We start from the raw sequence: 12,089 nt of genomic DNA, 5'->3' as shown, positions 1-12,089 counted from the left end.
TTCAGCAAGGCCTCACACAAGTCTGTGCACCCAAGATGAGCTCACAAAACTTCTTTGGGCTGTTCTTGCTCATCCACCTGACAGCCCAGTTTTGCACCTTCCAACTTCCACGTGTTAGGCTCACTGAAGGATGCACTCCGTGGGGAGCAAAGCAGTACACGGACGATAGAGATGTTATCGATGCAGTGAGATGTCGGCACCGGCATCGACCAGTAGAGTCATATCGAGTGAGCATACAGGCCCTGCCAGTAAGGTGGCATAAGGATGCTAATTGAACAGAGATTATGTTCAGAAATACACTGTTGTAGCAAAACAGTGGGGAATAATTTGGTGTGCTGGAATCCTGAAAAAATCAGTCTGCTTTTAGAAAACAATGTGTTGGATTACTTATTGAGGGCCACTCATATTTCATAAGTACCTGTTGTATTGCACTGTGTGTGGTGTAGAAATATTTGTGTAATGGTCACTATACCAGGTGCTTTTGCTAAATGTGGATAACCTACAGTTAACAATCTCTGAGAAGATAAGGAGCAAATATTTATTTATTTATTTATTTATTTCATGTTCCATAGATCCGGTTAGTGAGTCAATCACAAGGGTATGGAATGTGTCAAATTGTACAGATTTCAATTTAAACTTACAATAAATACAAGGGGAATTCAATGCCAAATTGTACATAGTTTAAGTAAGACATACTATAAATACAGTAACAGATACGATATCAGCTAGATAACATAACAACCATTTAACAGAAAAAGGAGTTTCAAATTAAGGTTATAAATAAGAGCACAAAGTTAAATCAAATATTAGGCCTACAGGAGGAAATACAGGCACAGCCAATCTGTTGTTAGAAAAAGGGTGATAATGCTCAAATGCTCAATAAAAATTGAATTAGTTCTAGACACAATAAGTTTAGTGATGGTATACATTTTCTTTCAAATATTCATCCACAGTATAAAAAGATTTCTCTGTCAGGTAATCTTTGAGAACTCGTTTAAATTTTAGCAGTTCTGTATGAACACATTTGATATGTAGTGGGAGAGCATTGAACAGCTTAATGCTGGAGTTGTAAACTCCTTTTTGTACCAGAGTAAGATGTTTCATTTCGACATGTAGATTGTTTTTGATTCTGGTGTTATGGCCATGGAATTTACTGTTGTCTTGGTAGATAGAATAATTTTTGCACACAAAGGTCAGCAAGGAAAAAATATACTGTGAGGCAGTTGTTATGATACCTATCTTTCGAAACAAGTGCCTGCAAGAGTGTCTTTGATGGACCCCACACATTATTCTGATAATTTTTTTTTGCAAGTGGTTGGTTCCCCAGAATATGGTAGCATATGACATCAATGAGTGGAAGTAGCCAAAGTAGGCAACATCAATGGTGTCAGCTTCAGCCACTGAAGAAATTACCCATAATGGGACATATGTCCAGAAATGTGCCCCAATGGACATATACCCACCTTTTCTTAAAAAAAAAAAATAAAAATAAAAAATAAAAAAAAAAAAAATAAAAAAAATCCTAGGTCATGGAACACGTCATTACATGAAATTACAACATAAAAGTAATAATAGACAAAATAAAATGTTTATGAACCCAAAAAGACAAGCCATAAGTTTATGTAAATACAATCAACATTATAACACAGGACTCGGAATTTTTCAAGAAACTTCTCGACAGAGTAGTTACACATGAGAAAATTCTTCAATTTCAATTTGGAAGTGTGTGGATTACTGATAAGATCTTTCAATTCTTGTGGTAGCTTATTGAAAATGGATGCAGTAGTATACTGCACACCTTTCTGCACAAGAGCCAAGGAAGTGCAAAATTTGAACTGTTCAGTTTCACTAATCATATGCCCATTCTGTGAAATTAAAATGTTGGGTTTTGTTGAATTGTGTGTTAGAAACTGTAAAAAATGAGTCCTACTATGATTTAGCTTTATTTTCTACAAGCCGTGAACTTATGTCACGAACTGCTCTATTTGAAACAGTGCCAGTGTTGCAAATAATATGCTTTACTTCCAAGCTAGTGTCATTAGCAAACATAGATATTTTAGAATGACTTGTATTACTAGAGGGTGTATCCTTTATATAAATAAGGAACAGGAGTGGCCCCAGCACTGATCCCTGGGGCACCTCCCATTTGGCCATGCCCCACTTACACCCCACATCACAGCCATCCTCAACACTGTGGATAATGGCCTCTGTCTTTCTGTTGTTGAAGTAAGAAGTGAACCAACTGTGAGCTACTCCCCATATTCCACAGTGGTCCAATTTGTGGAGCAATATTTTGTGATCAACACAATCATACACTTAGTTAAATAAAAAATTATGCCTAGCATTTGAAATGTTTTCTTTACTTCATCCAGTACCTCACAGAGAAAAGAGAATATAGCATTTTCAGTTGTTAAACAACTTCAAAAACCGAACTGTACATGTGATAGCAAACTATGTAAAATAAAATGATAAATTATCACTACATACACAGTCTTTTCTATAACTTTACCAAACACTAGTGGCATAGAAATAGGTCCAAAATTGTCTATGTTATCCCTCAAAATAGATTATGGTGTGCTTTTTCCCCTTAAGGTTCTCAGCACCTACATTGATGAAGTATATGGAGAGTCCATGATAACAAAGAGTGTAACCCTTTATTGGATAAAGTAAATTAAACATGCATTGTATCACATATGCCTCTACTCATTAAGTTTTGAACCTTACATAAACATGTAATACACTTCAACATTTCAATCATTTCATCACGTGCACCACTATTGGTCACTTTATGTAAGAAGGTGGTCCAATTTTTCAGTTGTTCTGTGCATCCCCCTCCACTAGCCACTGGTGGCCAATAATATTCGTTCTCTTTCTGAGAGGCTAGCAGAGAGTTATAGTTAGAGAGCAAAAATTTGGCTCCTACAAGCTGCACTGTTACTGCACTTTCCGACAACCAAATTGTTCATTCAACTATCAGTTTTTTTGTTTCCTTTTGTTTTTCTTGCAGTGGTATAGCTGTGGATGTGCATCTTGTAAATGTTTGAGTGTGATTAAAAAAAGGCAGGTGACAACAATAAACTTGGAGTGTTTCACAAGCAGGCAAGGCAGATTGTTTACTGCATTTATAACTTTTTCAAACATGAATGTAAAATTAGGCCTCCTATGGTTGACATTGGAAAACACAAGAACAAACTCCAGAACCATATGGTGTTGGCAAGAGAACTGTAAAGAGAATTGTAAAGAAAAGTGTAAGAGCAGTAGGAACCATAGAAACTGTTGGAAAGCACTGAAATCGCATGGAACCTGTAACACAAACAGATAGTTTTAACAAGGATGTTTTAAAGTGCTCCTGAATCATGAATGTCAGACATAACAAAAATGTGTTACAGTTATGCGGACTTCAATGGTAAGTGCTTTGTTAAGGTAAAGAATTTTAAAAGACATTGATTCCAGACACGTTATGAAGAGAGTTTTTAGTTCAAAGAAGTGACCCATAGGTGCAGCATGAACTATATCCCACATAAAGATTTACGATACTAGAGAAGGAGGTAGTTCAACAGTGATGAAACATGGGTCAATTAGAATCATTCAAAGATGATCTGCTGGAAAATGAGTGATGGTACTGGCAGTTTTAAAGTTCTCATAGGGATAGGTTCTCAGAAAATTATTTCTGAGAATAAACTTGTATTTATGTGCAAGAAAAATAGCAGTGATTACCATTTGGCAATGAACACTGTCATAACACGATTCACAACTCTTGTCATACCTTGCTTTGAAGTTGGCCATTGCCAGTTATAATTCAATTGCTACAGAGAAAACACCAAGTAGAAAAACCAGAAAAGTAGATATTTTTCCCGGCTTAAAAATAAAAATATTAAGCACCGTATAAACCAGACTCGTGCTGATCTCCTGCAGCTCATTCATTTACACTGTACAAGTCACTGTCATTGTAGCCCCATGGAATTAATTTGGGCAAAGGGTTTTAAGGCCACGTGGGAGAAAAAAAACAAAACATTCAAGATAACGTACAGTGAATCACTTGTACGTGAGGCAACAGACAACATCCCACCTGTAGCGTGGGCACAGACTGTGTGGCATGCTGAAAAGCTTCAGAAAGAAGAATTTGACAGGGAAGTGAAGATGGATATAGGCCTTGAACCTATCGTCATAAGTTTACAGTCATATTGGTAGGAAACAGACTCAAATAAAAGTGATGGTGGTATTACAATGTAGACTTCGGAACAAAGTAATAATATTTCTTAGTTTTAAAGACTTGTGGTTTAAAAAATGTGTTTGTCAACAGATCAGTTGCATACTACATAATAATGAGATCTTCCTAGCTTTTTTGATTAGGACTTTGTATCCTTTTATTTATGCAGACTATAATGCTCAACATATTGCCCAAGGAGAAGTTAAGCTTCTCTCACCATGTTGTAAGCCTCTGTCATTTTGAAGGTACAAACTGGATGAGGCCCTAAAATGACAGTACCTGTTACTTGTTGAGATATCAGTGGTTTACGATGTTATTGGTCAGATTCCCTGAATTTATTCGCGGATAATGGTTAATCATTTACTTGTTCAATGGATTATAAATGCAGTCTCTCGCTGTAATATTGAATGTGTTAATGCCCATTAACAATGAAAAATATGACAGCTCACTGACCATTTTTACAATAGTCTTTTCCATTAGTCTTTTCTACCACTAATTCTTTTTTACATGCAGTGATTACACTTAATTGTCGTCAAACACACACTACACACACACACACACACACACACACACACACACACACACACACACACCTTACACATTTTTAAAAATTATATTGAATAGAAGCAGTTGTCAAGCAAATATAATGATTTTGGTTTGTGCTTGAAGTTAATTTTGTTGTGTATTAAATTTTTACTTATAACACAGTTCAAATCACAATGAACAGTTATTATTGTAAGCAGTTTCAATGTCATTTTGAGAAAAGTTGTACTTCACTTCTTCACAAAGGTGTGTCAACTGTTCTCACCTCCCGACATCATGCAAAGTAAATCTGTGGAGCAGTGGACTTGAATTAATGACGTGAATTAATATTTCTCTCATGGTGATTGATTGAAATTGGTTTTAATATTTATTATTCCCCTCATAGATTTGAACATATAATACAATGTACTGTTGGCAAACGAGCCTGACTATTATCCGCAGCAGTGCAGTTTGGCATGCGCAGTTCTCAGCCTCCACGCTTCCTTTCCTCTCCACCTCTATGTGTGGAAGTGCCATCCTAGGTGACGTGGGCTTTAGTAAGATGCAAAATATCAAGCTGGTATCCAATCTCTTGTCACACATTCTGTAACATGTCTGGTGTGATTGTGCCAGTGGCATCTCTGATGCATTTTTGCAGTGTCTTGATATCAGGAACTGTTATTTTGTACACAATATCTTCATAAAGCTCCAAAGAAAGAAATCTGAGGTTGTATTTTCAGTGGATCTCAGGGGCCATGGTGATTGTGCCATGTCTCCCAATCCACCTGTTGGTGAAAGTTTCATTAGAAAATCAGACTTCAAGAGCCCAATGTGGGGGACTGCCATCTTGCTGAAAGATGGTAGTGCTTTCCACGTCCTGTAACTGGGGGATGGCATAGCTCATTAACATGTCTAGGGAAATACATCCACTTGCGTTGCTTTCGAGGAAGAAAACTGCACCAGTTATTCAATCACACATTAACCCACACCCACATTATCCTTTTGACTGTCCCAAATGTGTTCTTGTATAACATGAGGATTTTCTGATCCTCAGATACAGGTATTATGGTTGTTAACTGAGCCACAAACATGAAATGTAGTCTCATCAGAATAACACACATGCTTCAAGAAATCACTGTCCTCATCCAAATGGTTCAGCAAATTGTTGACATTTTGAGTGATCATCTAGTTGTAATACCTGAACAGTTTGGTCATTGTAGGCATACAATTTAAGAAATTGGTGAACTACTTCATTCTCTGTACTCTTTCACACTTGAAGCTCCCGTGAAACTTGTTTAATAGATTTCTATAGTGACTTCATGAATTTGAACCAAACTGCCTGCACAGTCTCTTCCAAAACTGATGGTCTGCCATTGATTGTCCATTTCTGAACAACTTCATTGCAAAAAAATTTCCATCTGTGTTCTGATTAACTTGATGTCTTTCTTTCTAAAATGATACACAAATTTTTACTGCACAGTAATTGGCAATTTGGTTTACACATTGGGCTTTCTCCTGTGGTGAGACCACCTTTACTGAGTAAGGTGTTGCAATCGTTAGTACACTGGACTTGCATTCATGACGACAACAGTTCAAAGCTACGTCTGCCCATTTTCATTTAGGTTTTCTGTGATTTTCATAAATTGCTTCAGGCAAATGCCGGGATGGTTCCTTCGAAAGGGCATGGCTGACTTCCTTCCCCAACCAAATGGGACTAATAACCTCACTACCTCACTGTTTGGTCCCCAACCCCAAATCAACCAACCAACCAAACCATTTTTATGATATAGGTCACACATTGCTCCTTGTGGCAAAAGTGTTGAATGTACAGAACCTCCATGGGTTTCCTGGTAGACCTAAAAAAAAACATTATCATAAATGTGCACATTTTTTCATTTCTGTTGTTTGTGTGTTGTGTGTGTGTGGGGGGGGGGGGGGAGGGGGGGCAGGTGTTTCCTACAGAACTGTTGAGTAACATTGGCTCGGTGTTATCTTTCCCGTAACAGGTATGAGCTGCGAGACCCAGTGCGAGGATGGCAGCTATGGGGAGAACTGCTCGGAGACATGTCTCTGCCACAACAACAGCTCTTGTGACCTGCAGACTGGGGAGTGTGTGTGTGCAGCTGGCTGGGATGGCCCCAACTGCACGCAGCGCTGTGATCCCGGCTTCTACGGCCTGGGATGCAGGCAGAAGTGCCCTGAGCCCATATTAGGTGGGTTCAGTGCCAGCTATCTGTTGCTCTCCTGTTGTTTTACTATTTTTGATGACAACAAAGGTTGCTTACAGAGAGTGATGTGAGTGATTGCGACTTGTTATGTGTGAAGCTCTGACTACTGTTATTCTTAATAAGAACTGTCACAGCTATATTAAGATACATTTTTTATGTCGCAACTAGTTTTGTTCAGTGATCATCATCAGTTGACCCACAGCTGACCAAACCAAAAATTAGGCCAAAGACTAGAGTAACTTGTACTTTGTAAATGATATACAAGCCACATACACCGCCAACAGCCGTTGTCAAACATTCTCACAAAATTGAGCCTGCATCGTGACTTGGAAAACTTTAGGGGGGTTCCAGACATGTGGATCACCAATTTTGGTCAAGTTTTTCAATGACATACTATATTAAAAAATAAGAAAAAGAGATAGGTGTTTCAGCTTTTTGCAAGACATTCCTTAGGTTTTGAAAAAATTAAGATAAAAGTTGACGATGGAAAAACATATTTTCAATGCTATCCATCGAAAGATCATCTAAAAACAAACATTTTTATTAATACAATAAGGAGACCAAAGTTAATAATGTTCGGGTTATCAACATTTTTGTATTTTCATGCTGTATCTTGGATACCCATCATTTTTTACATCCAGATGAGCAACATCTGCTATTGAGCAGCCAAGGCATTACACTACCAACCTACTGGTCATGGCTTTTTTTTTTTTCATTCAGTATTTTTTTCTGTGTGTCTGATAACATTCTAATAATTGGGATACTTTTATTTTTATTTCTTTGAAATAAGACTTCAGGGTGTATGATTAATAATGAAATAAGTATTGGGTTGGCACATAAATGTGTAGTGTTTCTCCACAAGTTTAATAAACACAAGAGAGACACAAACAGAGACCTTAATCTTGTATAATGTATTCTGCTTCAATATTTACAACCTTCTGACAAAAATTAGGCAACTTTTTGTTTCCGTGATTGTAGAGATCACATAGTTTTCAGGTGTACAACTCATCAAGCCAGGTTTGGAGCTTATTTTCATCTCGAAAGGAAGTACTTTCGAGGTTGTTCAATTGAGAGTGGAGAAACTGGAAATCTGTGGGTGCAAGATCACATGAATAAGGTGGGTATGGAATGGCTTCCTAACCCAATTTCTGTTGTACAGCATTTTCTGTCAGTCTAGCAGAATGTTGGTAGGCTTTATTGTGGAATAGCATCACTTCACATGGTCTTCCTAATCAGTGTTCTCTGATTGCATTTACAAGATGCCTCAGTTGTGGACAGTAAATGTCAGCAGTGATGGCTACAAGCAATTCATAGTACACCACACCATCACTGTTCCACCAAATGCATAACAATATCTTTTGTAAATGTGTACAGGGAGTTGCTGCTTTGTTTAGGCTCAGCCATTCCTTTCTTTTCCTTATGTTGTTGTAAAGACATGTCACCAGTAATGATACAGGAAAGCAAGGTCAGTGTTGTTCACGAGCCAATTGAGATGACGAGCAAGGAGGGATGCCCATGTGACCACCTGCTGATTTTTGTGATTTTGGCTTGGAGCACATGGTATCCATACACCTAATTTTTGAGGCTGCTTCTTCACTACATGCAGATGTCACATGATGGTCAAATTATCATAGTTTACCACATTTGCTGGTTCCTGCATACACTGACGTCAATCACTGTAGCTTAATGCATTTAAATGATCATCAAACCCTGAAGGTCTTCCTGAATGGGAGAGTCATTAATGTTAAAACAACCCTCTTTAAAATGAGAAAACCATTTCTTGCCCTGCTCTGTCCAATTTAATTATACCAAGGTAATTCTCTATCTAATGGAAAAAGTAAACATCACATGGTTGACAAAGAGAGGTACATTTTAGTGGTATTGCTTTTATGGTGCAGGTCAGTTGAGTACCATCATCTGTGAAAATCCTATCATAGTGTATCATGTATCTCAATGAAAAAACTGTCAATAAATTATATATACTTGTTTGGTCATTAATCACACCTCCTGATGTTTACCTTAAAAAATAAAGGCAAAGAAAGATACCCCCACTATCATAATATTACCAGATACATGGGGAAAAAATATTGAATAAAAAAAAGCCACAACCAATAATTGAACATGGGCCAGCAGTTTGGTATTCTAATCCCTCAACCACTGACCTCATTCTACTAGATGTGTTGGGTTGGGTAGGGTTGTTTAGGGAAGGAGACCAGACTGCGAGGTCATTGGTCTCATTGGATTAGGGAAGGACGGGGAAGGAAGTCGACTGTGCCCTTTCAAAGGAACCATCCTGGCATTTGCCTGGAGTAATTTAGGGAAGTCGCGGAAAACCTAAATCAGGATGGCTGGACGTGGGATTGAACCGTCGTCGTCCCGAATGCGAGTCCAGTCTAGATTTGTTGAATGATGTGTTAGCAACAGCATGAAAACATAAAAACAATAGTAACTTTAGCATTACTAATTTTGGACCCCATATTATACACTGTATAATTGTAGAGCACTGAAAATATGATTTTCCATAATCAACTTTGACACAGTTTTTTTCCCTCCAAAACTAGGGAGTATTTAGAAAAAGGGCAAAACCTGTATTTCTTTATTTTCAGTATAGAAAATCCTTGCAAAACTTGATCAAAATTGTTGACCCATTGTCTGAACTCACATTTGGAATATAACAAGCACACCAAGACTCTGCCAACTGCCTGCCAAAAATATATCAAGCAGTGAGTACAGGGAGTTTGGCACAGCACATTGGACTGTCCTAACAAGGCCACTCGACAAAAGAGGTAAATATGTTACTTTTGTTTTTTGCGTGGACATCTTCAGCAGCAGCTGTTATGATCAATTGTCATCGGTTTTTCTGTCTTGTGATTTCCCCAGGTGCATTTAAATTTTATTTATAAAGCAACTTCTGTACTCATTATGGATATATGGTATGTATCTCCATATTACTACTTATAGATTAAAAAAAGAAATTTCTTGCAGCAATAACGTGGAAAGTATAGATTCTACTCATCATATGTTGAGTTGTAGGCAGATGCAATAAAGAGACTGCTATGCATTTGAGTTTTCAGCCAAAATGCAAAAAAAGTAGAAAATGCACATACATTCACACAAGCACAACTTGCGCATGCACGATCAGCGTCTCTGTCCACTGAGGATTTTCCATTGTTTGATTTATACTTGCTTATGAAATTTGGCTACAGTTTACTTACGATCTTTTTGCCTCTTGTTTACATAATCTTCAAACTGCTGCTTTTCCTTCATTGTGAGTTGAGGTAAAAAGAAACTTGGTAGCATATTTACTCTTAGCAACTTCTTGCTGTTTATGAACTTACATTGCATCAGTATTGTGTTTAGTACACTGCTCCACTAATGTTCTATTTATTAGTGTATAAATCTCTATGAATTTTTGATGAGAAATTAAACTCTGAAATCAGAATTTCACTATCAGAGATAGTTCTCCAGTAATCTTAACATTAAAACAATAAGAAAACCGTAATTTGGAGTTAATAGAGAAAAAATAGTAAATAATATTTTGAAATGTTAACTTCTATATTTATGGCATCTGTTATAGTGCTTCAGGTGTCAGTACTCCAGTCTCAATTGTGAAATGTCATACTACTGTTATAACGTCAAGTTAACACATATATTTCAGAACGACACAACACATATAAGTCACAGAGTAAGTTGACAAGCAAGACATGTGTACACGTTAGCATTCGAATGAGCACTGAGTCCCAGTCTAGCGGCCACTGCTTAGGTGGCGCAGCTGCTGCATGGCTGGCAGACAGCGCCGCACGTAGAGGACGCGCGTAATTGCGCGGCGGCGCTTTGAATGATCGGCAAGTCACATCACTTTTCCCCTCCTTTGAAATTGTTGCACTGGTCTTGATGGAGGTGTCCTGGAGATGGCTAACATCCATAGGCGTTGTTTGACTCGCCGTAAAGTCTTGAGGAGGAGGCTTCCCGTACGGACGGAAGTGTCCTCGATGAAAACGGGTCGAGATGACAGGAGACATAGGGGTCAAATCTGCTGGGGCCCCATGCACCAGTCTGCCCGTTGCGGCAAGTCCAATTGATATGACAGGAAACATGGGCGATGTGTCGGCGTCCGTTGGAGGAGGAGGCGAGTAGATTTGCTCTGACAGAGGATGGTTGTCTGGTTCCTGCATGGGCACGTCTCCTGGTGGCGTCCGTTCTTGTGCTGGCATCGTGATGACAGTGAGAGGGATGTGTTGTGAGTATTGAGAGATGCCAAGATCCTGAGCGTCAGGTAGAGCCAAAGGTGGTGTAGCGGCATTCGGAACAGGCGTTGCTGGCACACGAGGCTGAAGCTGGTCCGAATGACGCACTGCAACACCCGTGTCCGTCTGGATTTCATACAGGCATCTGCCACGGTGTCTTAAGATGCGGCCCGGGCTCCATTTTGGCTGCCTGCCGTATCCCCGTACCCAGACGAGGTCGTCGGCGGTGAACCGGCCAAGTGAAGGCACCCGCGGCCGTGAGGTGGAAAGCCGCAGAAGATGAAGTAGCGTGTGGGGCTGTCGGCCATGTAAGAGCTCAGCCGAGCTGTGGTCGCCCATGGGGGTGAAACGGTAAGACGCCAGAAACTGGAGAAGCACATCATCAGCAGCAGAAGAAGTCAGAAGTTTCCGCATCTGAGCCTTAAATGTGCGGACCAGTCGTTCAGCCTCACCGTTGGATTGTGGATGGAACGGCGGGGCCGTGACATGCATAACGCCGCAAATTCGGAAGAGACAAATTGCGTACCATTATCAGTAACAAGAGTAGAGGGGAGGCCTTCAAAAGAAAAAATGCGGGCGAGAGCACTGGTGGCTGCCGCAGTGGTAGGCGACGTGCAACGGACGATGAAAGGAGAGTTAGAGTAGGCGTCAATTATGAGGAGCCAATAAGTACCTAAAAAGGGTCCCACAAAGTCAGCATGAATGCGCTCCCAGGGCTTCTCAGGTGAAGGCCAAGATGACTTCGGGGCAGCGGCCTGTGACGCACAAGGGCCGCAGGCAGCAACCATGTGTGCTATTTCAGAGTCGATGCCAGGCCAGTACACATGATGGCGCGCCAGAGATTTTGTGTGAGACACACCCCAGTGCCCTTGGTGAAGGAGG

General features: G+C 39.5%; 1 protein-coding gene across 1 annotated transcript in view; it reads left to right on the top strand.

Moving 5' to 3' along the window:
• LOC124718759 (protein draper-like) overlaps positions 1-12,089 on the top strand; it is a 174,507-nt gene that overhangs the window by 90,515 nt on the left and 71,903 nt on the right. The window contains exon 12 of the mRNA XM_047244373.1: positions 6,739-6,945. Coding sequence (XP_047100329.1) covers positions 6,739-6,945 — 207 coding nt within the window. The remainder of the gene's footprint in view (positions 1-6,738; positions 6,946-12,089) is intronic.

This window comes from Schistocerca piceifrons, chromosome 10, assembly GCF_021461385.2.
Source record: "Schistocerca piceifrons isolate TAMUIC-IGC-003096 chromosome 10, iqSchPice1.1, whole genome shotgun sequence".
Lineage (NCBI taxonomy): Eukaryota > Metazoa > Arthropoda > Insecta > Orthoptera > Acrididae > Schistocerca > Schistocerca piceifrons.
This window is presented reverse-complemented; position numbering and strand designations above follow the sequence as displayed.